General features: G+C 39.2%; 1 protein-coding gene and 1 long non-coding RNA gene across 2 annotated transcripts in view; one reads left to right on the forward strand and one right to left on the reverse strand.

Moving 5' to 3' along the window:
- Window positions 1-27786, forward strand: part of LOC146482704 (uncharacterized) — a 120213-nt gene that overhangs the window by 22632 nt on the left and 69795 nt on the right. The window lies entirely within an intron of this gene.
- LOC146482705 (T-box transcription factor TBX3-like) lies at window positions 14802-26765 on the reverse strand. Its single transcript, XM_085106783.1, has 7 exons — window positions 25440-26765; window positions 24865-25132; window positions 24571-24717; window positions 23622-23707; window positions 23234-23349; window positions 15552-16608; window positions 14802-15518 (listed from the first exon to the last, which is right to left on the reverse strand). The coding sequence occupies exons 1-6, from the start codon at window positions 25781-25783 to the stop codon at window positions 15986-15988; spliced, it is 1584 nt and encodes a 527-aa protein (XP_084962909.1). The 5' UTR covers window positions 25784-26765; the 3' UTR covers window positions 14802-15518; window positions 15552-15985.

The raw sequence follows: 27786 nt of genomic DNA on the forward strand, positions 1-27786 counted from the left end.
CGTTTCTTTAGTAACGAATTACCAGGAATTCTTCGGCTCGTACTGAGCACTTGTTAAGATTCTGGAACCCATTCAAGGGCTTTTTCGAAGCTCGGTTCGAAGCACGTCAGCTGCACATGTAAGCACGCCAAGGTCAGTTTCCAAGTTATCGACAATTTTTATTGCTCTCAGGGATTAAAAAGAATAAACAAAAACTAAAACACAAAAATCCATTTTATAGGTAAAGAAGTCATGTGTTCTTTGCTTTAACAACGTTGATTCATAAATGGTAAAAATTAAAATTAGTTGCCATGGAGAGAACAATTGGTGCGCGCTCATGATTTGTATCGTCAATTATTTCTTTTGATTCGCGCGTGCCGCCTTTATAACTTTTATGATTCTCGAATCCCACTCAGCAATGCTTTCCAACGCTTAGTAAAAGGGACCAACAATTTTCTGGCAAGGCTCGACTAGAATCTAGCTTCAATTTCCGGCTTGCACCTGTGTTTTCAGAGACAAATATTTTAATTTTTTAATGTTGTACGTCTTCATTGTGTCAACCGCCTTTATTGAAGGTGAAAACACATGACTGCTTAATTTATTCAGAACTTAGAAATTTGTTCTCGTGTATAGATCATTCGAATTTTTTTGGCTCTGACAATAATTACACCTGACATCAACCTTGGTGTGGCTACCTCATGCCACAAGATATTCTTTGGCGAGTGTGCTTACTATTCATTTTAAGTTTCTAGAACCCACTCAAGCACCTGTTCGAAGTAGCTGTCACGCGTACGCGTGCCAACGTCAATTTTCAGAAAATCAACAATGCGGCTGGTTTAAGTGACTAAAAGAATTGCGATTAGCAATTTACTGATTTCCAAGTGATAAATTTAAAATGGCGACGGGATTCAGTTAGTTGCTACGATTCGGTTGAATACTGCGATGATCATTCACTTCAGTTCATTCAGTTGAATACTGTTGCGTTTCTTTTGGTCTTGACCTTTGGTGGCTTGAAGAAAAAACAGAAAACAAAACAAAATTACTATTTTAGGCAGGGGTAAATAAAATGTAAGTGAGGCGCGCGTGCCACTTATGAGGCGTTGGAGTTTACAGTTAAAACACTCTTTACTTGTGCGGTAATTAGGACTGTTGTTTGAACTCTTTGTGGGCAAATCCTAATTAACTGACAATGATGTAAAAGAGGCCGTTATTGTCATATTAAGTCAATGTTTTCGTTTCACACTTCAAACTTTTCTGACGGTGTAAAAGATAAGGATTACACAGAAAGAAGCGTTGGTGAAATTATTTCTTGTTTTGATTTTTTTTTTAATGAGATTCTAACTTTAAATCCTCACTCGGAAATGAAGCTTTTCTTCCTCGTTACGAAAGAAGCCATTTCAACACCTGTCGTTCACTTAGAACGTGCCCCGTTTGACAGAGATGATACATTTCTAGAACAATCAATCAACGTCTTTTTTTTTTTTTTTTGTCAAGAGATAAACTGCCAAATGATGGATTTATATTTGTTGGGGAAACACGTACGCGATTGTTTGGAGTTCGTCCAAACCTCTACGAATGTTCTTATTTAATTCTATTTAGATAAAGACAAAACCGCTCTTGCGCATCTAAACCTACTCGGCCGAGTCATCTCCCTCAGTCTAACGGACACGTTTTGACGCACGATTTGTTTCTTATAGATTTATAATAATAGTAATAAGTTTTGAAAACTTTCGTTTTGACATCAACTTCTGTGGGTGCCTTGCCATGGAAAGGCTGAGTTGACAGTATGACAATGAAAACGCTCTTCATTTGTTTTCGGCTTGCTAAAACGGATAATTTTGTTACATTAAAAACGCCTTTTTCCGGGAGCTCCCCGAATAAGAAAGAGTGAATTATAGGCAGCGCACGAGGCTGAAGCATTGACTACCGACCTAAGTTTCTTTGGGGTTGTTTTGGTTCGGCGCGTGGAAGGCCTCGTCTTATGGCAGGTCCTATGCTCTTATCGAGGAGCATTACCCTGAGAAGCTGCGCGCTTTGTCGCGTCACTAGCCGTCAAAACCAGCAGGTATTTTTCGCCTGCCATGTGCATGCCAGAGGCTGTTCCGACTTTGCAATTTGTCGCTTTGTCGCAGCAAGCAGCTGGTGAATCAAGTACGTCTTTTTCGCCTTTTGTTTTGTGTGGCCCGTTTGGTGTTAAGAGCACTGATTAAAGCCGGAGCCAGCTGATTGTCCACTTGTTGCATAAAAAAAGCCGAAACACTCATGCTTGCCCTCTTTGCGGCGGGGTTCGTCTTATCACAGCCAGGATGTTTGGTTGTGTCGTGTCAACATCCAACAAAAAGCAGGTCTTTTAACATACAAGAAAAGCGGCTGCCTTTACAGATTAGCCAGGTCTTGAACTTTTTGATTTACCACTTGAAATCTAAGAAGCCGGCAGTTAATTAATTTGCACTTGAAGGGCCGTAATTTTTTTCAGGTGAGAAACTGCGTTGCTGTGCCAGAAATAAATATCGGCTGCACGAAAACCGTATTGCTGATACTATGTGAATTTTAACGATCACAAATTTTTCAATAAGTTTTCTCTCTTATTGCAGCCAAAATCAGCAACTGGATCCGATATAAAATGCGTTGCTGACTCGGCAATTAACAATGTGCTAGGATGATCCTATTGTTAGTAACTGTTAAAAAAAGGACCTCTTTACATGAGCCCGGCGGTAACCGGGCTGGCCCGGTAGGCGGGACGAATTTTGTCTCTGTCTGTTCATATGGGAAATTTAATCCCGGTTACCGAAATGAAAAAATGTCCAAAAGGCCCCCAAAATACCGGTGGAACCGCGTTCCGACTTGTCAGCGACCTTATAAGCCATGCGCAGTTTAAAATGTTTCGTCACGGACAGTCCCGGTATCCGGGCTGGAATGTTTATATGGGAATTATTTCCAGCTCGGTTACTGAGATCTTGGTCGCAAAAACCGAGATCTCGGTAACCGGGCCAGCCCGCCTTCACATATGAACACATCAAAATTTTTGAAAAGAAAAGAGTGGCGAAGCGAGATCTCGGATACCAAGCCAGCCCGGTCGCCCGGGCTCATATGAAGAGGCCCTTTGTATTTGTCAATTTTTTGCCACGTGCAATCTACTAACAAACAAAAGTTTTTCATTATTTAAACATTTTTCCATTGCATCAGCCGGAATTTTGGTTCGTAATGAATGCGTTGCTGAGTCAGCAGTAAACACCTGCAGGAGAGTTCCATTGTTGATCCTTGTTTATTTAATTATATTGTTTATACATTATGAACAATAGCAGAAGAGTGAGCCGCTGTTACTGTGCGACTCTGACATGAGAGAGTGCCCGTAATAGAAACTTTGCCTGTGTGATAAAAGAAGATTTTAGATATCTTACGGCATTTATTTTTAACCAGATACTGTGACCTTAGCCATCTGAAAAAGTTTATAACTAGATTTTCATTTAGCGGATTGCTGATCACTAGGGAAAAAAAAGAGCAGAACTGGAAGCCTAACAATAAGGTTTGGCGAAATAAAACGAGAACAACATCATCTTTAGACGACCTTAGACAACAAGACGGTCCTTTTTAGACCAATACTGCAACGAGATCAACACTGATTTCGAGACCCTACCCTAGACATGCGTAAAACAACTTTATATACCACTCGTGGCTGATCACGGTCAATGAAAAATATAATGGGCTCCTTACAAGGTAGCGTTGCTCAGGAATAAACTCGACTTTCTTTCTCAAGGTTTCTTAATGAACCTACCAATATTAAGCACCGAGGCGGGGAGGGGGGCGTTGATAGAAGTTATCTGCCCGTGTAGGGAACCGAGTGGACTTTGTAGCAAATCTCCAATGACATTTACTAATGTTTCAACCATCCACAAATGGCCTACAGTGGGGCATTTGAACACAAAATATCAGCTTGATTCAAATGCCCTACTTTTTTCCGGCAACCTCCCCTCCCCTCCGTGGATTAGCGGCTTAGCCAGTGATAGGTATATTGAGGGTAACTGCGGCACGTTTGTGCTGTAAGGAAAAAGCCATCATGATGTGCGATTCAAAAAGGGAACCAAACCAAGTCTAAATGAAATGGTAGGATCGAACTACTGATGAAGGATAAGAACTACACTTTTTTCTTTATAAGAACGTCTAAACTTGGGCTGAGGCTGAACGTTCTTATTATTTTTGGCAATTTGAGCCTGAAAAGTTCTTTTAAAGATGTCAGTTACCTGTTATAGTAACATCAACGTGACCAAACCTATCGAAGAGCAATATGTGCCGCAATGTGGCGTTAGACTGAAATTTTACATGTATTATTTTATCCGTATTTATACTGTTCATTTAAAAAAAAATTGGTCAAATTAAAAATGTTTTCAACTGACTCTCAGCCTGGGTAATGTTCTTAGTATGTTCTTACATTTGAGATAATCTCAGCCGCAAAGTTCTTGTAAAAAATATTCTTATAAAAAGAGAGTGTAGTCTGTATTTCTTTGAGTGTCTTGAATGGGGGAATAAATACAATTAAAATCTGCAAGACCACAGCTACAAACCGATGAGTGGTGCCGGATCTCTTGTAGACCTGGATCAGCAAATTATTTCTTATACAAAATACTGACGGCAGACTGATCCTAATGGCGGAGGTGGTCTATATTTTGCGAATGCCGGGGAATGATAGGGGAATGGGGCGAGGAAAAGTGACATCCTCTTCTGATCTTAAAAAGAGCAAGGTTGATTTCACGGTCAAGGAAGTATATTTCGAAAGGCACCGCCTTTGTTCTTCAGGGTATGTTTGAGACTGACTCCCCTGTGGCAAGAGACGTTACAATTTAAAACAGTTGCAATATACCTAGAAAACATAGGCTAAAGTTACATAAATAAAAACGTTACAATTTGAAATTTGAAAAAACAACTGCTCAATGAAATGAGCAAAATAGCTAACGTTACAACATGGGAAACGAAAACGAAATACGCAACAATGAGAAATTTGAGAAAGTAACATAACCTAGGAGTATGAAAGACGGGAGAAATGTTCATGTCTCATCTCTCCTATTAAGACCTTGGGGTTCAAGAATTCAGTTGACTTCTGCCGATGAGGTATACCTCTCCAGCTTTGCGTACACTGTCACGATTAGATTTGATGAGTTAGAGAGGAATAAGTAGCATATCGGAAGCGCTATGGTCGTTAGAAAGAAAATGTCCTGAGACTGTAGTAGGTTTGGAACTGTTCGTTTGTTTGTCAATTGGTCTACGGTGTTCGTTAAAACGGTCTCTAAGTCGTCCTTTTGTTTCTCCTATGTATTGTTTGTGGCAGCGGTTCCGGTAGTGTTGCCAGCCCCAGAAGATAGAACCATATTCTAACTCTTGCAATCGCCTGCGATTGACCTGTGCCAGAAAAATAAAATATGAGTGACCGCAAAAAATAAAATTCAGAAAGAAAAGGGGTGGGAACGTTCCGGTGATAGTGCAGTCATACGGTTCATTGTTTTTGTTGCTGTTGGTTTTTTTAATTTGATTATTTTAAGGTCACGGTTGTTTCAAGGCCGGAGGGAGTTGAGAGGGGCGGAATCTGCCTGTGCGGACTCAAGTAAAGATCTATAACTTTTTTTTAGCTGATAGAAGCAAACGTAACCAAACTTGAACACTTTTGATGAAATGTTTCTGGGAACAATTTGGTGTGGTAGATAGAATGTTCCTGAGATTTGATTTTACCATAACAACCATTTTTTATAGGTTTAATTTTGTATTACTCTAAATTTCTGGCACGAAGTCTCACGCTTTTGGATCATTTCACTGTTTTTATTAGTTTTGATCACGTCTGGGCCATTTTTTTTTTTTTTTTGTGGCTTTCAGTAGCTTTGGAAGGTTTTTGAAATCCAAGATGGCGGATCCAACATGGCCGCCACTTAAAGCCTTTGACGCAATTCTTACGTCACATATCAAATATTTCCCACAAGCATGAACAATTGCGTCCAAGCTCACGCCGACAACAGTTGTCCTTACTGCGGCTGCCCAGTAGCGTATTAGATTAATTTACATGTGTAAACATGGCACCGCTACACATTGTACTGTTCAACGGTATTCCACAAACATGGATTTTTACTGGCTTTCTGCTCCCGTCCACTTCTGTCATAACCACAGGTATCGTTTACGGACAGTTCTTGTAGTTGTCTTCCTTCGGAATAATAGTTCTCGTCAACGTATCTTTTCGGAACCTTTTGCAATTCCCCATATGTTTTCCTTCTCTTGACGACCGTATGGAATTAACTCCGTCATGGGAATCGTATCGGAAGATAAAAAAGAAATTGCTTTCTGGCCGAAAGGATCATCCAGCAACACGTATTGAAGTCGATCAAGATGTGTTTGATGGAGGGCTCGCATTAGCAGGGAAGTCAAAAAAAGAACGAGCAAAAAATAGAACACGTATATAATTGATTCTAACCAGACGTTAAACCATTTGCTCGGAATCAAATAATATGAACTTATTTTTTAACGAAAATGGTCACTTTGCATTTGTTATTGAAGGAACTGTGCATTTCAGGTTGTCTAGAACGATGCTCATCCAAGACCGATTCAAGGCAATAGGGGAGAAATGCATCAGACAGGGCCCCGTTGTTCAAAGCTAATATGGGTTAACGTAAACTTTGATTCAGTTCGAGTTAAGTTACTAATCAATGATAACAATTCTTCAAAAAGATTTTTGCCCTTAAGTTTTGACTTACACCCTTCTCTCCATCAGCTTGAAAGTAGCCTGCTTGGCGTAGTCTAAAGGATTTTTTTCTCACGGCGCCCCTTACACCTTTCTTATTCAACCTTGCAACTCTCTTAACTGGACTCTTAAATCTTTTTCTGAGATAATTGCCGCTCCTCTCTGCTTTGTTGAGCTTTTTTTTCACGTTTCCTTCGTTTACCTATTTCTTCGTCCAAAGAACTTCCAGTGGCCGTTTATCTCCTCTTAAAATCCTAAGTGTCCCTTTCAATTTTTTTTTCAGTTACCTACTTCAAATCAAGCTCGTGATAAACTCACACCCGATACTTCTGGCCTCGCCATCTGTCTGCAAGCCTCTTGACTCCACTTGTCCTACTCGCTTTCTTCGTTTCTTGAGCTCAGTACAAATAACCCCGAACTTCTCCCTTAAAACATTAATTATTCGAATGTTGCGACTATGCCGAGAATTACCGGGAGCTCTTTATTTTCTTTGGCGATTGTGCACATGACATAGCTGAAAAATTCGTTAAATATGACTGGCATCCGATGGATTCGAGACTTTAAGTTGCAACGAAAATCTGAGTTATTTATGAGATTAACATTTGGCACCGTCTGAGAAAAAATTGGAATCACTTCAGGTGTTTTTTTTATAAATTACTTACTTGTTTATACTGCATGTTAAGGCAGGTAACGCATGACCCGTAAATCTTGTGCGGACCATCCGATACCGCCTCCCACGGCATTCACGAATCCACAATGAACAGCAGCAACTTGAGCGGTCATTTGCCCCATCAAAATCGGCCGTAAACCCGGCAGACGTGTTATGTACCAAAATAAAGGAAATGTTGCGCTTTTTTCAGATTTGGCGGTAAAAATGAGATTCAGGTATGAGCAAACATTCTTCTTGCGCCAACCGTGACAAGACCTCAGTTGAGAACGTCCTTTAGATATTGTGTAATCTCATTTCAGAAAATTGGCTTTGGCGCCATTAAAGTCTTAAGGCAGTGATATCTAGTTCACACCTCTTCGAGAGGCTTTAATATTCGTCTTTTTTAATTTGATGGTAAAAATAATCGCTATTGAAGAGCTTCTGAGTAATCGAGTAAAATGTTTCGAATCTTACGGGGTGTTTTTGAGTCAGACATCAGTGGAGGCGTGATCACCGGAACTGAATTCCTTTTGTGAACTTCAAAAGAAAAACATTTTTGAATTTTCTATTTACCCTCGTCTTAATATAAGGGGGGATGGTCTTGCCCTTCTTCTCCCCCCCCCCCCCCCCCCCACACCCCCCCCCCCCCTTCCACCCACTGCAAAATACAGTTCAACCTAGTTCCGGGGACTCGGGGGATCTTCTCTTTTCGCCCATCCCAATTTATAAGGAAAAAGCCCAGGGAACCAGGTTGAATAACGTTCATTGGACACGTTTAAATTAACAGGCAGTAATCACTTTTTTCCGAGCATGCCTGTGTCACTTTCAAGAATAATACATCATTCTCATTCAGTTCACCAGGCTGGAAATATACCATCACATTTATTTCATATACCACACGTTCGACATTAAAATCCTAGCAGTATGCAGGATATTTGTCCCATCAACCTAGTTTAATAGTCTTAGCTCCCATGAGTCTCCTGTAGCTCAGTGGTAGAGCATCCGAACCAGTAATCGGAAGGTCTTAGGTTTGACTCCTGATAAGAGTACTCGGATTTCTTTTTTCTGAGTATGCCTGTGTCACTTTCTAAAATTATACATCATTCTCAATCTTGTAACTGTTTTAAATTGTAACGTCTCTTGCCGCAGGGCCCTGAAGAAGAAACGACGTGCTTTTTGAAATATTGGAAAAATATACCTCTCTGACCGTGAAATCAGAGCCTCTCTATGGGTATTTCCGAAGAAATCGAAGACGCGAAGATCAACGCTGAAAAAGCGAAGATCTCAAGATTGAAGCGAAGATCTAAAAATTTACCAAAATTTGCGTCATCAAATTGAACACCCAGACATAAATTAAAACTGTCAAAACTCGTAAACTCTACAGAAAGTATCTGTTATTTCTGAATTTTGGCATTTTTAACCACATTTCTGTGTGTTAAAATTGGGTTGACAGACCTGTGCGACTCCCACTGTGTGTCCGTTGTGTTGATAAAAGCCTTTTCAGTTTTGGTTTTCAGCATGCATATGTCTTTAAGCGATTTTCCTTTTGTATAAGAGAATCAGTTCCCTTTAGATCAAAATGTGATGCGACCGCTCTTAATGGTGTTTGTCTTGATCGTGAGAGGGAATTCTCAAATATACCGAATGGAGGGTTTCTTACTGATCACTAAGAGCCGTAAGGATTAGGTGTAGCTCTGTGACACTTGTTGAGCTTATACGGCTTCTGTTGACTTCAAGATTTTAGGTAGCGCTAAGTAAATGTTGTCTGTAAAGATACAGGATCCGTGGATTTCTTAACTCGTGAATTAATGTTTCTGCTATTGTATCTCGCTCCGTGAGGATTGCACGGATATGAGTGTCTAACAGATCGTCATCTTTACAAAGCTTATCATTGTTTTCTCTCGCTTTCGAGAGCTATAGCTTCGTTGTAGCGCTGTCTTTAAGTTCTCTGAGTTGCTTATTATCTGAAAAACAGCTATTGTGTTCTTAGAGCTGACCGGTACCTCCATTATTTTGTGGCTTAGCTCGCATCCGCAGCAGATATTTAAAACTAAGACAGACAACGTTCTTGTGAGTCTCTAGGATGTTGGTGTATTTCTTCTGGCGAGTGTCTAATGTTGTTTCTCATACAATACTGCAGTTTCGATTTCTTGGAATCTCATCAGAAACTGGCATGTTAAAATGGGGTTAAAACGTCGCCAAAGAATCCAACGATCCTTTATTGTTTCAAGAACTGTTTATATTGCTTTTCGTGAATTTAAACAATGAATTATGCAATTTGCTATTGAAGTGAAATGTTTATCAATTGTGAATAACACTGAATAAACGTTTAAACCATTTCAACCTGAAAAAACGAAGATCTTCCTAAAAAAACGAAGATTTGCGAAAAAATCGCGAAGAAAACGAAGACCGTGGGTACCCATAGAGAGGCTCAAATCAGCCTTGCTCTATTTTAGATTATTTGTTCTACATTCTTATAGAAACCTGATATATTGGTCTTTTCATACGTTTAATTCGAGTCATTTCGTGTCCAAGTTCACGCAGCTAAAACTTCTTTTCAAATCGGGTTTAATAAGCATCAGAAACAAAAAAAAATCAGTATTCCGTGAAAAGTTGAAAAGGTTTCCATTCTATAGGTGGACATGTGCAAGTCCACGCTCATTTCGTGTGCAAGTTCTCGCAGCTAAAACCAAATAAGGTTTTGATTCTGTAGGTGCGCGTGTTGGCGTTTAAAAGAGGACGAAGTTCAAACTCTAGTTTTCTCGTTTCGAGTCTCATTATTAAAACAATGGCGTTATAACGGCATCGTTTTTTTTTTTTGTGCTGGTTCTTCGAAATGACATCCGAGGGACACTGGAAACTAGGTCATGCCATCCGAGGAGCCTTGGGTACTAGTGAATGTTTACGCCATCTTGAATCCGTGCTTTCTTTATGTAAATTGTTTACACTCATTAATTATGTTGCACTGAAGTAACACGGAAAAATTCCAATACATTTCTGTGAAAGCTTGGAGTTTGAATTTGAGTTCGAAGTCAACACATTCGCTCCTGGTCAGCACCTGCAACCGTGCAATCTTCCCTGGACCAGTTCCGGCTGCAAAGGCAAACATCTACTTGATCTTGAGAAGGTGAGTCATGATTCTTTCTCGTAATATGCATACATAATACATTGTGATACAATTGTTGCATATTTCATTTGACAGCAGTAAAAGATTGGTGTGAGTTTGCATAGTATTCATCCCAAAGCCAGATAATTTTTAAAAGAACAAGTACTATCCATCCAGAAATTTTTGCCAGATATGGATGGACACTATGCGCTGAGTGAATTTAAAAAACCAATCAGACTTGGAGAAAATTTAGGGGTGAACTATGAGCGCTGATAGTGTTTCTCCGCGGATGACCACTGTCACATCACGTGATGAATTTAAACCAATCAGACTCGGAGAAACTTTAGCGGTTAACTATAATCCGACCACAGTGTTTATCCCTGTGTACTACTACGATCTGTAATCTGATGCCGGTCTACTAACTGTTTGATCCATGTTTTGATCAAATACTACATTCAGTACGTCAAACCTCCATTATGAACTAATCTTACAATGAACTTTTAACTCAACTCAAATTCGAACCAAAGCTCTCTTGAACCTATACATTCACTAAATCACTACAACAAAAGAGTTGATAGAAATATTCGCCGGACATATTACTTTGTCGATGATCTTGAGGATCGAAAACGTTTCGTATTTTTTTAATAAAATTTCCAACTAAATTTCCTTTTAAAACAAAATATTGATTTTCAGATTTTATGAAGATCTTTGCTGAGCAAGGCGCGACATTTGACAGAAATAAGACAATTTTAAGGCGTGCAGGTAACGAAAATCGCTCCCTGCTTATTTTGAACAAAAGGGAGGCATAAAAGTCTTCCCACGTGTCTCTATTCAAACTTGTTATAGCACCCCAACGTAAAACAAGACACGACAAGAAGCCGCGCGAGCAGGTATTGTTTTTCACGACAAAAGTAACGGCTGCGATTGAAAACAACGAACAATAGAGTCACCTTTTTGCTTGAATAGCAATTGCTACAATTAAGTCGAGACAACCTGTTTGTTTACTCGTGAACATGTGCCTGCGTTCAAAGCAGAACTTCGAGTGAATTTGTCCATTGATTGCCGGGCAGCTACCGGTGGTAAACAAGACACAAATCATAAACGGTGCATGTGTAATAAAAAAAAAACCTGACCTCCGATCAGGCGTCTTTTTGTATTTTGAAAAGGAGAAGGAAGACTGAATGAACCACCTTCCCTAGGATGAGATGTAGAAAGGGAGGGTGTCAATGACTGAAAACCACCGGTCTTGATTTGGTCTTGAATCGGCCAATGGCTGGAAGATAAGTGCCGCTCATATTTTTTTTCACCTGTCAATTTAGCTGGCCCCATTTGTTTAAATAAAAAGTAGTTTTTGCTCTCGTTGGACAAAAGCACTGAAGGGGTGATTGGGTAGCGTAAGTGAAAGCTTTCTTATCTGCAGTTTTAACTGAAAGTTTTTAAAATGTTTTATGTTTAGCTAAAGTTTTTTTTGTCAGAAATAAAAACCTAATTTCGGATCTACGAACTTTTATAAAATGATGTTTGAGCAGACGGTAAGAATTGATTCACCTAAACTGTGACCATTCAAATGAAAGCTACTGAGCAGTACTTTCCTGTGGTCCTGTTTGTTATGCTGTGCAAGGTGGTTCTAATTCTGGAGTCTGTGGATGAAATCCTAAGGTGTGAACATTCAAATGAAAGCTACTGAGCAGTACTTTCCTGTGGTACCAATAGTTTTCCAATAAACAACCAAGGAGAACTTTTAGACTGATTTAAGAGACGTAGGGTTGTGTCGGAACATGTTTAAACGTATAGAAGCCAGATAAACTGAAAGTATATCATTTGTTCCATTTTGCTTAGTTACTACACTGCAAAACAATGTTACCTTTTCAAATTAAGCCGACAAAAGCTACGCACGAAGCTTCACATTGAAAAAGTTAGTTTGTAACACCTGTTGCATATGTATATTTCAAACGGTGGCCATGAATGCAAATGTAAACTAAAAACGGAATCGGATATCTTGTCAATTTTCTAATTCTAATTTTTATGCTGCTTCGAAGTTCATAGAACCGTCTTACGGTTCGGATATCTTTTATTCACTTGGGAGGCGAGGTTAAAGATTCAACAGCACCCCGAATGGTTGGTGTCAGTGAATATCTCAGAAAAGGTGTTCCCTTAGAAGTTAAGTGGGTCGATCCACGAAACTGCAAACATATGGGCCACCCTAATCAAATATTCAGTTAGAGTGTGCTTCAGAATCAGAGGATCATTCAAAGAAACGCAAATTATTGTCTACTGTTTGGTGGGACTACATTTTATTGCATTCATAAGCAAACTAGGCAGTTTCCAATTCTTTATTTTGAGACAGTTTACTTTGCTTCTAATGCTCTCATTTGTTTATCTGTTTACACGAGCAAATAAGCTTGTTGAAGACCGTCGCACAAACAACGACAAACAACATATAGACTTTATTAAGAAATACCGAAAAGGAATACACACTAACCCCCAGGCAGCTATTCACGGCGGGATAGTTATGTTTCACACAAATTAAAAAGGCGAAAAAAAAAACAAACGAAAATCGTAAGTGGTCATTGAGTACAAAAAGGAGGGAAAGAGTGGTTATAGAAACATCTAAGAAGGAGAGGTAACAAAGAGACAATAAAATAACCAAGGAAGAGGTTTAGAATACTTGGGCATTCTGTCGATCATCGTGGTACAGCAATCATGTTACGCCCTAAATGGAGAACAGGCCAGTCTTGTGGGGCGACCTGTACCGTTTGCATTGTCTTACATGGTTGGTCGAGAGGACAAAAGAACGAACAACAGAACAATGCTCCCAACCCTAAAACACATGCAGCTGCAGGTTATCAGGTTCCAGTGAAAATAGAGCTTTTGAAAGGCACAGGTCTACTGAGTCTTGAAAAACTTGGGAATTCTCGTAACTGATCATTCGGGAACATCCGACGACAACACTTAACGAAAGTGTTTAAAATGTTGTGTCCTGTATTCCTAGATCGTTTAAAGGCCAGCTAGCACAGTTCGATTTGCTCGCATTCTTTAGCTCAAAGTTTAGATCAAAGAAAATTTCAGGGTCCCCGGATTTACGGGCTACCGTTTTACTTTCCAAAAATGTTAGCTGGACTTATGTTGCACGGCTTTAACGACATATTTTCCCTCCAAAAACAAAAGGGGTTAGCTTTTCAATGTTACGAAAGTTTGAGACAGCCTTTCTCATAAGAAAACGCTTATTTTTGTTCACAGTTAAATCCGAATTTCTGAGGCAGGTAATGCTTTCGAACAGATATTCCAACGAAACAAAACATTTGGTTCCCTTGACCATCCCCTCCCCCAGGAAAATCTCAAAGGTAAAAAATGACAAAGGTCAAATGAGTTTCATTGTATAGTATCATTTATTGACATATATAATGCTATATACACTTTTTTTTTTTAAGTCAAAGCACGGTGTTACGTCTGTACACGAACATTATTTCAACCGGCTTTCTTCTTTACAGCGCTTTAAGAATGACTTTGGAAACAACTTTGTACTTTCTTTGTTTGTGACATTTGCTGGGCTTGACCAATCAAATGCAACAACAGACCAACACGTGATCAGAAGCATGCGACCTACACTTTTTCCCGCGCTTGACACCGGTTACATGTTTTGGCTTCGAGTTTGGCTATCGGGGTCTTGCCCTACAGCAGTCATTTGAAAAGCGCTCTAGCTGTTTTTCCCCAACTTAAACCCCGTTTACAGCACAATGAGGCAATTGGAGGGTTTTGCTAGGGCTTACTTAGACTGAATTTTACAGACATCTCCGATTGCGCAAAAACTGTAAATAAATATAAGAATGAACTGAATAAAATGGCATTTTTCTCTAATCGACCAGCGACAGCTATTTTACAAGCATATAGTATTACTTTCTATTCTTTTTTTAGTTTTCGTTACTTTTTTAATGGCCCCATCAAAAAGCTCCATCACCTTAACATTGTCTAAATTATTAGAATTGCAACTCTATGCCGCATTTTACGGTGTATCCTTTGGCCACATTAACCATCATCGTCTTTTGCAGTACAAGAAAACAAATCTGATGGTTTTCGCAAGCCAAATCATTTTATAATACTAACAAAAAAGCTAGACCTTTGTTTATGAAGCCAAGTTTGAAAGGAAAAGGTTACAACAATAAATTCACATAGAAAGAATTTTTCATAGATATCTTCTTTTCCCACTTTGGTGATATTACTTAATAAAATGAACATTAACCAATTAACCAAATTCTTATGGTTATAATCCTATATAATATCACTTGCGTTAACTAATCATGAGTCGCAATTACAACTTGTATGCCTTAATAACCATCCTACTTTTTACCAAGCCTTGAGTCAGTACACAAGTTATGACTTTGTGTTTCTTAAAGTTTCAGTCTGTGAATGAAATACTCAGTGTCAAATATAAGTGTGACCAGATCGAACTATTTGCATTTTCTTAATATATCCGTGAACACTTAAATGTGAATTTATCAGACTTGTACTTCGTTGGGAGATAAAAGGCTGATGGTTAGTTCCTCAATTATGAAGCTTGGGATTGTGTGCGGCTCTATACAATACTATAAAACTTTAAATGTCATTGTTTTTAGTTAAATTTACTTTACTCTTGATTTGTAACACGATTCTGAGCAACTCGTTTTTCTTAGAAATCCATTTTAACAACCAGAAATTTATAAAACGATACTTTAAATTCTACGTCGCTTATTTATATCGTATTTAAATCTATTTCACTGCTAAAACACAATCGAAAACGGAAAATTGGTCTACAGGTATGTTTCTACGTTGCCGTTACTCACAGCATATTTCTCGACCTCGGCAGAAAGCCATTAATTTACCCTCTATTGAACGCAGCTTCTAAATCGTATAGCGGGTAACAAAGGAAGAGAAATCCTTCAAAAAGCGTGGTGACTATTTGGGACGAAACGTCACGTCTCCATGGTAACCATCCAACTGAGCATCGATGGCTTATTATAAGAAGTACAAGTGGTTGCATATTTTCTTTTCAACGCTTGGCCTCCTGCTGTCGAATACAGAGTAATTTTCTTGCAGTGCTGACTGGTTAGAAAAGTCAAAACATTTGTCCTTTGACACCCATAGGTGGTAAATATAGTGCTTAGTCGAAGTTGCGGTTTGTCTTAAAATATTTGATTTTATCTCCTGAAGGGAATAAGTTCACTTTATGTAGAGTTCACCTTATACGTCGAATACGAACAACGCAGCTAATCTTGTTCTATTACTACAGTAGTTAATTTTGCATATTTATAGAAAGTTTCAATACAGGAAAAAAATAACTTAAGAGATATAAAGTTGCGAGACATACTTCTGTGGTGTTCAAGTGATCAGTCCTTCGTCGAAGCGAAGCATAAGTTTATACCGCACCTCATAGAATCACATTTCTAGATAAATGCTACGAGAACACTGTTCTGATTGCATTAAAGCAATTTCTTAAATAAACGGTTGTCACCTTTTCATCTATAGAGTATTTGCATATGGGGTAATTTGCCTGGATTCATGTTGTTCTGTGCTCCATTCCGGGAGTCCTGTCCGATGTTCCGTTTAAATCCAACGATGGCTGAAGCTCCGAACTCGTACTGCCACTGGTCAGCCCGATCATACTTGATGACGACACAGAGGCGGGGTAACCGAAGCTCTGCTGGCTCGCTGTGCATGGTGGGAAGCTCTGGCCAACTTGGCATGATGGGTAGGCAGCTTGCGGGACGCTGTATGGTGGGTACATGTGCCCATGCGCGTGTGGGAGGAAGCTCGAAGGCATACCGCTCATTGGATAAGCAGGTCTGGGGTAAGGGCTATAGCGCATGTCCATGTGCATTGCTCGCGCGCTGGGCAGTTTGAGATGAGACTGAGACGTGTACGAAACGCTTTCGCTTGAATTTGGCGGCAAAATCATCGGTTTGCTGTCCTCTGGGATGTGTAGACTGGAAGGGCGGGAAAAGTCACTGAACGGTTGGTTGTGTTGTAAGTTCTCAGGGAGCGGAAGTGCTTTTGTAACAGGGGAGGGGGAGTGAGTCAAGGTGTTTGTACAGGAACGCCCTTTGTCGACATGTATTACTGGTTTGATGTCTTCAGGTGTTGAAGTAATGGCTGCCACAGAGTTATCTCCCATGGATGAACCTGAAACAAACCAAAATACTAATGAAAAAAGGTTCACGAAGCGTGCTCTTTTAAACTAGGATACCAGATGTAGAATGGGCTTTTTTGACCAAATAAAGAAACTGAGACTAATTTGCCAAGTAAGCAGCACCACAGGAAAGTAATACTCAACACTTGTCAAAGTTTAGAATACTGTAAAATCGATTACAAAGAAAATGCACGTTTTGAATGAAGTTGCACAAAAAGTCTTCGTTCTGAGCAAGCCTAAGCGACAGCGAAAAACAACATTCATGCTGGGAAGATAAAATCTCGGTCGTGACCAGGGTCGGCGCGATAAGAAACGAACCTTACCAACAATATTCCTTGGCCCTGTTTACATGGAGGGAGGAAGATTCTAGCACTGGGAAGATCCTAGAAGGCGAAGCAACTTTACGTTTTGTTTACATACAGAAATTTTGCAGAAGGAAAAGAAGAAAAATTGTCTGTCTACAGCCGAACGCCTGGCGCCGCCATGTTTGTTTTTTTGTCCCAAGTACTAGGACCTTCCAAGCGAAAGTAGTTTACAAGGTGCTGCAATCTTCCTATCTCTCAACTAGGAAGATCGTATCACTAGAAAGATCCTAGCGCTAGGGTCAAGTACAACCTCTTGCACGTAAACTGAATACAGAAAAAGCGCTAGGATGATCCGCCCTCTAGGATCTTCTTAGTGCTAGGATCTTCCTCCCTCCATGTAAACAGCCCCTTAGTTATGATGGCTTATAAAGGGTAGGGAAAGGAATTTGGATAAGTAACGTTCAGGTACAAAGATCCAACGCCAAATAGGTTTATTGATCAAGCTTTTTCACGAGGAAAGTAAACCTTTATTTTAATGATTCAATGAGAGTGTCCAAAAGATTCAATGCGAAAATTATATGGTGAATAGATTTATTTACATTGCCTCAAAAAAAGTGTTTCATATGCAGACCCAAAAGGTGCTATCTCTTCATGTAAACCAAAGTTGCTACTAAGGAGACGAGAAGATCACACTTCCATGGTTAATTTTGTTAACGCTTAGAAAGAAATTTAAGGCGAATATTAGGGTGAAAATGAGAATGTGTCAAGGACACACACACAAGAAGTGGTCGTGAAACAACTCATTCTCGTTGTTACAAATGCTTAGGATTTTTACTGTTTCTCGTTTTGCGTTCATGAAACAAGAAGAGAAATCCTTCCAAACTGAATAAAAAGCAACTTTTACAAGACAAATTACTCGGTCAAATCTCAAGTGCTTTTTCCTTCCGAAAGAAAATCTGTGTAAACACGCAAACTTCACTCTTCAAACAAAACAGGGCGAGGAGATGACTTCTTTTATCCCATTGTCTTAATTTTCTTTAAGACTGTCTACTGTTTAAACACGTGCGGTGCGGAAAATCAAAAACACATTAGCATTGTTGAATAGTGAGACCTTTTTGCCCTGATCTTTTAAACAGACTACCGATTGATAATAAATAGGGAATCTTTAAGCCGAAAATTTTGGGTTGTAAAACATTAAAAAAACAACAATGCCAGTTGAGAGCGTTAATTTGATTGGCGACAGTTAAGGGTTTTATCTTAAAGTTAAAACCACATTGCTTTTGTTTATACAAGTTTTGATGCTGTGATAAAAATTATCAACAAGCAAATCCTTCTATTCCGAAACGGAAGACTGTGACTGTACTTTGTCAATTTTTTTCTTAGTGTTATTAATTACTACGGCTATGACGATGTATGACAACAAACTAAAAGATGCTTTTATAATTGTATTGAAACTGGGCCAAGACATGTTAAATGACTTGAAATTTATCTGCGCAAGTTGCAATCTGGTTATTACTGGTTAAACTAACTGGCCAGAAACTAGTTGAAAATACTCGACAGTTAGTGAAAGGATTAAATTGTAATTAGAGTTATGTAATCAGGGCCTAAGGTTTAAAGCTTATAAGTAGCATGTCAGTTGCTTTGAATGAAATCAAGCACCAGAAAACTCACTTTCGAAAGACCGTACTAAATCGACCCAGTAACCCCAACCAACAGCTAATACAGTTTACTTTTAGAGATATAAATGGCACTGATAAAGTTCAACAAATTGGATATTCGATTCTTATCTCAGTGTAACCTGAATTGTCTAACGCGCAGTGTGTAAATAAGTCCTAGGCGAAACAACTTTTTTTAAGAAGAGCGAAACGATGGATGCACACTGAAAGTAAAAGGTATTGGAGAAAGTTATCAACGAGTTTTCATGTCGGAAAATATTGTGTTTGTACTTTCAATACCATGAAAAATTTGGCCATTCAATTCCAAATTTTTTCCACTAATTGTTTGTCGCAGCTGAAATATTAATTGTTGTATTTCCAGAGCTCCCTTCCGGTACCTTTGTTTACATATTTTTCGGTTGCACCGTGATTTAATTTTTCTAGTAAAACAACAACTACGTCCGCAGTCGAAAATAGGTAATCGTAAGACTTGAAATCAGCCTTTGGATTAACTCAGTCGGCAAGCAATTCTTCTTCCCAGGTTATACTATAAAATATTGGTCCAGTGAAATAAAGGCAGGCCGCTTCTTTTAGTAAAATGACAAAGCTAAAATGATTAGAGAATTTTGTCCTCCCACGTGCGTTAGCCTACAGTTCAAGCAACTCTAGTTTTAAGTTGATTACTATTGATTCTTAATTTTCTGAGGGAAAATGGCTTTGTGTTCTGTTCAATGGTTTTTTGTGTTTTTGTTTTCTATCGAGTAGCGTAATAAGGAAAATTCTCCGCAAATCCTTTCGACGGCTTAGCAACTGAAACTTTTGAAAAGAAACAAAACAGTGCAAAGGAAGAATACGTTAGTTAGCAGATTTAAATAATTAAGAAGTTCTGAATATTTAAACCAAGCCAAAGATTCGTTTAAGACAAAACATCATGTTTAAATAGAGTAAACAGTGAGTTCAATCGTTGAAAACCTGTCGGAAAGTTTATGGTTTGGTCCCGCGCGAACAAAGCCGTTCTTTCTGGTGCCAAAAGCAAAAATGTTTTGCTGAAGGACGATATTAACTTTTCACAATCAGTAAAGTACTCCGTAATCTACGAAATGTAAATAAACAGATTTTCCCGAGCTTGATTGAGTCCGGAACATGTTTGATATCGTCTTTTTCAATGACAAAAAAAACGTAATCTTTGTGTGTGCAAAATCCTCAGTTCATGAAACAGCAAAGAAAAGTGAAATTACAAAGTCGATACATATAGAATTCATTTATTTATCTACTATTCTGTGGACATGGAAATAAGCAAACGAAAGAAATTAACGAAGGAAATAGCGTGGATTTAAGCTTGATACTTTAGCAGTGAACGAGATCCACATTTGTTCGCCTTTACGTGATCGATGCGAGTCGTTTATCATCGACACGAATACAAGAATCAAGAGAGGTGATTAAAATTACGCTTTGCTGCAGCGGAAAAAATAGCTGTTTGGTGATGAAAAAAACTTCAATGACTTATTGCTGTGTTACTGAGAGACGAAAAGCACCGATTGACAGCTTTGCAAACAAACGAGTTAAAAACATATTTCTTGGCGCAAGGGTTTCCTGGATACGTGGTGTCAAATGAATGACTTAGCTGCAAAATAAATTGGAAAAAGCGGTCGACTCGTGTGAGATGAATCTACTCATTAAATCCAATCACGTCTTTCCTTCAGCTTTCAATTTTCCGTTTCCTATTTAACAATTTTCTTTTCACTCCACAACTTGAAAAATCAAGAACCGATTACACGTTATCGCGATATTAACAAGAGAGTCCCACGGGCAAATTCTTTTCATTTTTAATTGAAAAACGCTATTTAATAAAAAGAAGAAGAAGAAAAAACTTCATTCAAAGTAAAACCTTTTTATTTAAGCTTACATACATATATATTGCCCAGAATTCGAAGTTAGGAATGCCATTTTTTTAGAGGACGAAGTCGTTTGTTGTGCGACATAACATTTTTCTCGCGCCAGCTGCGATCTAGCGCGTTGAGAAGATAGAAGGATTTTCAATTCATTATGGGGGCGGATCGTTGTTTCATGACAAGCGCCAACCATTCTATTGTTTCTTTACGAAAGCTATGGAAAACACTTTAAACGATGGGTACTTTTTATTTACGTAAATGGTTCTATCAAAAATATGGAGTAATTTAGTTTGGTATTAGATACGAGTTTGTCTTACACCTTGCTTTCATGTGGTCTTTCATGTGCGGTTTATTCACAGCACAATCAAAATCTCGCATTGATTACCAACCTCACTAACAGAGGAAATTCGCACATTTTTTTCTTCATTAAGACTTGACGGAATATCGTTATGTTTTATTACAACTTTGTGCAACACTTTTGATGAAAAATAGAGCTGTTGGAATATATCTCCTTTAGTTTTTTGCCCCGTGTAGAACATCTGAATTCTGAAAACTTCTGTTTCTAATAAGCTAATGAGCATCAATTCTGAACCTGCATTTTCGTAAAGCGTGTGAAAACAGTTCGTTAGGAAACAAAGAGCGAACATTTTCAAGAGTAACATCTAAAAGTTTTCGTTCATTAGGAGTAAAGCTGTCGAGACATTGCCTAAATGCGTTGAACAAATTTACACTTCCCCATTAATAAGAATTTTAACCTTATTTTCTACTCTGGCATTAAAACAAAACAGGAAAATTTTTCGCGTTTTTGTATCAAAAAGGGTAAATTCATAGTAGGAGGGTTGTCTTCTAGCGTACGAAAACTTTTCTTCACCCAACAGCACGAACATAGGTAAAATTTCCGGGGAAACTTTTTGCCAGGTGAAGATAGTTTTAGTTTTTGACTTACAATTCAACAGTAAGAATGTTTTAGATGTGCAAGTGTCAATTTTTGGGGGCTATTTTTGCCAGATAAAAGATTAAGGAAACAAACGTTGAAATCAAGATCCCAGTAGTTTAAAATGAACTATTCATCCCCTGTTGTTTATGATAAACTCCAACCACCTCGACAATTCTCAATCAATGTCGATTGTTGCAATGGCTGCGGTGCATTTGCACCTCCAGTGAGCTCCGTACATACGAAGAGAATTAAAACCTTCCAATCTTTGACACTTGACCAGGCAAACAGTAGCACTCGAGTCTACACACCCTGAAACATACGGAAATGAAATTTCCTCGGAACCAGCTGGCACGAGGGGGAAACAATATTGAGAAAATTTTCGATAACACTGATTTCTGAGTGGCACACCTATTAAGCTGATATTCTCGAGTAGATACTTCGCTTGCTGGATTTTCTATCGTTGAAGGAAGTCCAGTTTTCATTAAAACGAGTTAGTAAATACTCACAAAAAATCAAAAGATACCTAGAGACAGCACGCCTCTGGTTCCCGTCACTATTAAAAATCGCACATTTAGTGGTGATTTCGGTGAAATATTTACAGTGATGGCGAAAATTATGTTTAAAAAGGCTAGAGAAATTGAATCGATGAGAAGTGGAGCTGTCTACTTTTGTACCACACTTGAGTTCATACTGTCACACATCGTTCCCTTCGCAATTTGTCGCTTTTCAAGACCAAAAGATCAAAAGGCGTTTTTAATAGCGCATAGTGATTTCACAGTCTTTATATTTTTATTTGTATAAAGCTTGTAGGAAAGGAATTTAGACTATAGTCCACTGTTTTCAAGCTACATTGACAATCATACACATGTGGTTCTCGTGCTTAAAGCGTTTGAGAGATGCATGCAAATAAAAAATCGATTTTTTTTTTCTTTTAGGCCATTTACAAAAAACATTAGTCTTAGCAATTTGAAACGAGAATCCATGATCAAAATTCATTTGGCTAAAAAGATTCAGAAGATCCATCGAACTTAAAAATGGCAGATTTTCGTTAAATTTAAAACCATTCGAAACTTCCCAGCTGAGGCAAGTGAAATTCTAATAACGATAAAAAAGCCAGAGATTTAAACAATTGGACCATGATTGAGTGAGCTATAGAGTTCTTTCAACAAACGAAAAAGAAAGGATATTGATCCACTAAGAAAAAAAACACAACAAAGACCATGAAAATTTGATCAATTGCTTATAAATGAACCTTATGCCGTTATTCAAGAAAACAGACAAACGATCTTGCTAATGAACAAACGAAGGAGGGATGTTACCAAGTTGCCATAAAAACACAAGTCCTCCGTTTTTCCTTTTAGTGAGATCGTTACAGCTGTTACAATTCACTTGAGATCGTTCGTTTCAAATTTAATCTCTCTAGACTTTTTTATTCTCCAATAAAGCGACAATGCATTAAAGCCTAAGTTTACGTTGAAAAGTTAACGTAAAGCACAGTTGAAAGCGTTTTTAAGCATCGACTACTTAACTGCGAAAATTATCCAACAACGCATCAACGCGTTCAGCATTTCCACTGATAAACTACTGAGCATCTCAAGTTGAGAAATCCAAACCAATTTTCAGCGATAAAAAGAATGGAACAAAGTGCGCCTCAAAACACTCGTAGGCTAAACACCGGAGGACTCTTGCGCAGGAACGAAGGATCTTAAAAATCTCGTTTGATTGTAAAACGCAGCTTTTTGAAGGTGTTTGGTCGGCGACGAGTCGCTATTCTTTTGAACGCGCTGGCTATTCAAAGAAGGCGGCGTAGGAAACGAATTAAAACTCACCGCCATGAATATCGCTTGACGTCCCACAGGCGCTCGATTCTTTGACATTTTCTTCCTCCTCGCTGTTATTTTCGTCGTCGTCATCGTGTAGTGACTGTCCCGGGTTGCTTCTTTGCCTGTAATATGAATACGAGGTGATGAAAGACGTGTGAAAATAGCGCACGCAGGACAAGTCATTGTGGCTTGTTCGCGGCTTTGTGTGTCAAAACAGTTGTTTTTTCATGTTTCTTTGTACCCAAAAATTTGAGGCCTTCGCCTCGGGTATTAAGCTGTTTTACCCAAGGGGTCAATGTTTAAGTGAAACAGATTAGCAGGGCTGTAAGACGCTCGTGAAAATGAAACTCAAACAAATTGGTGTGACTCGACAGGACACACAGAATCTTCATACCTCCTCTCCAGGCGACGTCTGTGGCCTGCTCCCTGCTCGCGAAAACCTTTAGCAAAAGGATTGTTGTCGATCTTTAGCTTGGTTATCTGTTCATAAGGGAATAAAATTCAGTTCTTCAAGCAACATTTTACTGAGAGCTTTGTTACAAAACGACCAGGAATAATTTAATAATGCAAGGGGCAGTTTCGATTTACGGTGAAACACAAAGCGTTTTTTATGTCCAAAGAAACGGAGAACAGTTATTTCCTGGAATGAATTTCCCAGGTGATGTTTTACACACACACATCGATAAAGACTCACGAGCAAACATTGAAAAACGCTTCGCTCGAGGGAACATTTAAAGGGAACGCGGCGTAAACAGATGTAACAGGTCGCTTTCTTTGCCAGAATATTCTATACCAGAGAAATTATCTTACTCCCTCGCCAAACGTGCAAAGGCAAAAAAAATTGTAATGCAACGCTTAAGAGAAGTTCAATTGAAATTCACTTTGTAAGACAAATCTACTCGTTTTAATTTTTTTTTAAATATGTCCCAGCCCTTGCCAAGTTTTGGTGTTGAATTTGGAACATTGTTAAAGATTGCTAAGAAGTTAAGCTCTGTGAGATCGCACAGAGAAGTCGTTCCTGCTTTGATAAAAAACCGCTGTGAAAAGAAATTTTCTATTTGGGTTTTTGTGCCCCAGCTTTTGCGAATAAATCTATTCGAATGCGTATTACTCTTTTTGTTTCGGTGAAAATTCGCCGTACATGGGTAGATCCTTGCGATGAATAGGATATCGATTCAACAACAAAGCTCAAAAAGCCCTTGAATAAAAACACAAATACTCCAAACTATACCTCTTAAGCCAATTCAAATTTCATGGACACAAAACCACTTGAGACACAAAATGACGATTTGATTTTCAACACAAACTGGAAAGTAATAATTAACAGTAGATCTGACACAAACCTTTTCATTCTGATAAGCCGTCACTCCAATGAATACTGTTTCGGGAAATGTGAAAGTCTTAAAATTACTGTAAGGGTGTTTGTAAGTGTCGTCCGCTCTTACAACGTGAATGCGCGGCTGGTACTTGTGCATGGAGTTCAGAATTGTCTGAAAGAAAGAAGGAATAAAGAGTTAAATCGGCCATCAGCCACGATCAACAAACAAAAATAATTACAGATGTGACGGCAAATAGATAGGTGTACGTATGGAAGACGAATAAAAGGAGTGGATTTCAAAGGCTTAGAAGAGACTCACATAGCCGTATTTATCCGCGATGTTGTTCGTTAGTTTCATTTTGTGAAACGAGATGGTTTTTTGCATCCACTGCGCTCCCGTGCTTGGTGAATCCGGATGCATATACAGAGGTTTAGGCATTTCAGGATCTGCCTTGCCAGCCACCATCCATCTACAGTTGTGGAACTTGTATCGACAATCATCGGCCGGAACAATGTCCATAAGAAAGAAATATTTCGCCCGAGGGTCCAGCCCTGTCACGCGCGCCTTGATCGGCGGAAACATGCGCCTGTTGATAGAGAAACAAGATCATTAGACACGGACCGCTTGAAATCAACATGGGCGATGAAATCAACAACGGTTCCTGGTACCCCGGGTTAATGGTGTTACACCTAAAGGAGTGAATGTGTTCGTGGGGGGATTGTTTAGCTTTTCGCAGACAAAATTGTCTGTTTAAACTGGCATTTGCATCGCTTCGAGACCGCTAGGCGTTTAAATCGACACAATCCCTCGATGCGAAATTCCAAGAGGCAACATTAAACCGCACAACGACGACCCGTATCGCTGGTCACAAGAGAATCTTCCTAATTCTATACCTTCCTGCCTTAGTGATAACCATCTCTGTTTTCTCCTCGTAAAATCTCCCCCAGAGGTCCTTGTTTTCGAGGGATACTTCGATGTTCTCGTGTTCTGTATCGTGCACGGGCATGTGGACTTGTTGTGGAGGACCAGGCATAGCACTTGGTCCAAAGTGAGCCGGTTGTTTCGCCATTTGCGTTGGATGGTACGGTGAATATGGAAACGGGCCGTTTGAATTTAAATTGTTCGGAATCGATGAACTGCTTCCTGGCACGCCAGGAATAAACTGTGAGCAGCTCTCAAGCAAAGAACTGACGCGAAAATCCCTCATCCTTGCAGGGTAAAACGGATAGTATGCCATCACCGTACGTACACTCGCTTACTGGTTCGCTCTCACTTACTGCTGTACTCGCTCACGCTCTTCGCTTCAACTCGTGTATTGTTGATGAAGTTTTATTCCAGCTGCGTCGTAACAATGTAGTTGTCATAAGAACTAATGAACCCCGCCATGTGATTGGTCGAGAGTTTTCCATCGACCAATCAGGGGCCGCAAGTTTAATCCTTGACATGTGTAATTGACATGCAATCCATTGAGGAGGTGACATTTTTGTGTTTTTTTCTGAAAGAATTAGCACCTTTTCCATGTTCCTTGTCACATATTCTAATGTCAGCCAGAAGATTTCGTCGCCTAACAGATCGCCAGCTAGCATCACGGTGTTTTTATCATAGAATTGCCTCTTGCCACATTTTATAGGCGAGCGCTTGACGTTGCCTACGGGAAATAGCTTCTAGAGTACGTGGCCAGGAAGTTGCTGTGTCCTTTGATGGCATGTATTGCATAATTGGTTTGCATTCCAGGTTTTTCAAAATTCCACTTGAAAAGCTAGTGCGTAGCCAAAAGCGCGATAAAATTATATGCAAGCTTCCGGTGGATCAAAATATCTGTGATAAGATAGCTTTCAATATTCTCACCAAAGCCGACAGGTTGGCGCCAATCTTGTTTCAAAACCGTATACAGTTTGCTGAAAAGCGCACATTTATTAAATCAATCCGGCAATTGGGGTGGAAACTACAACAAGGCCTAACATCGGCGCTGAAATCGACTTTGCTTTTGACAATAAACCGAGTCAATTTCGCAGGGAATCGTGTCACCAGCAACAGATGACTACCTGGTACATTTCAGCAGGTTACTTGGTTATTTTTTGGGCGGGTTTACAAGTACGGCATCAAAAAGATGTCAATTTCGCTCTTCGCGACTCGCACGACTCGCAAAAATCTAATAATCACTTGCTTTGTTCCCGGCGTGTTTTTTTCACGCGAACCACATCAATTCTAATGTGTCTTGGCACTAAAGCTTCCCCTGGTGTGTTAAAGAGCCTGCAAATTCTCTAAACAGTCAAACAATTTCAAACGGATAATTGGAGGTGCTTTGTTCCGGAGCGCTTTTTTTAGGCTTTGGCCGTGTGGGACTTGATTAACCCATTCTTCTTTTGTTCATCAAAGAACTCGATGTTATTGAAATGTATTGACTCATCTAATTAGCACATGCCTCGAGCTCTCCATGAATACGGCCAGGCTATTATCAATAAAGAAACCATTATAACAGCCCAAAGGCCCGAGAGTCTTAATTCCTTTATCCAGTCCGGGTATTTTGCTTTCATTCAGTTGGCTCTATTTGCCAAAGTATTTGCAAAACAAAAGCCACCCTTCATAGGAATAACTTTGTAGAGGCTCTTGAAATTAATATTATGGGAATGAAATGTTTAAATTTTTATGACCCCCGACCAAACAGCTGTGAATTGGAAAACATTAACCATCAACAAAATGTACCAGAAATTGCCAGAAAGGTTGGAGAGAAAAAAACGTGGTACCTCGACGAAGCTAAGCTGGTAGAATACAAACAACAGCAACATCTATTTCTCTAGATGCGAGTGAAAAAACACAAATTTGGAATAAATCTGTCGCTTTGCTAAAATATCTTTCACACGTTCATTCATTTTAACGTTGAAATTCGGCGCGATGCTGAGCTCCACTGCGCGAAAAGGACACACTCCTTGACGCGTTTTCTAAATCGCTCACTCCTACAGAAAAGTTGTTTTATTTGACTCACACAGAGGAAATAAAATGAAACTTTACGGACTATAAGGGGCATATCAATAGTAATCGCGTCCATAGAAAAAAAAATCAATTCAATTCGTACGTGGAATTAATTTTAATAACAAAACGAGAACCGCCAAACGTTTTTTTCTGGTGTGTTTACAAGACTTGGATCAGATATCCGGTGCGATCTCACCACTTTTAAAAGCTGAGGAAATTGGAAAAATGCTTGAAAAAGTCCCGCCTACGATGGCCTCGAGTTTTACA

Source organism: Pavona decussata, unplaced genomic scaffold (assembly GCF_977016875.1).
Source record: "Pavona decussata unplaced genomic scaffold, jaPavDecu1.1 SCAFFOLD_44, whole genome shotgun sequence".
NCBI lineage: Eukaryota > Metazoa > Cnidaria > Anthozoa > Scleractinia > Agariciidae > Pavona > Pavona decussata.

Excerpts from the sequence above, each read along its gene's own strand:
- LOC146482705 (XM_085106783.1), bottom strand. The coding sequence starts at position 25,783 with ATGGCATACTATCCGTTTTACCCTGCAAGGATGAGGGATTTTCGCGTC. Across the intron at positions 24,718-24,864 it reads TCGCGGATAAATACGGCTAT|ACAATTCTGAACTCCATGCA; the intron begins GTGAGTCTCTTC and ends TCTTTCTTTCAG. Across the intron at positions 23,708-24,570 it reads CGGCTTATCAGAATGAAAAG|ATAACCAAGCTAAAGATCGA; the intron begins GTTTGTGTCAGA and ends CCTTATGAACAG.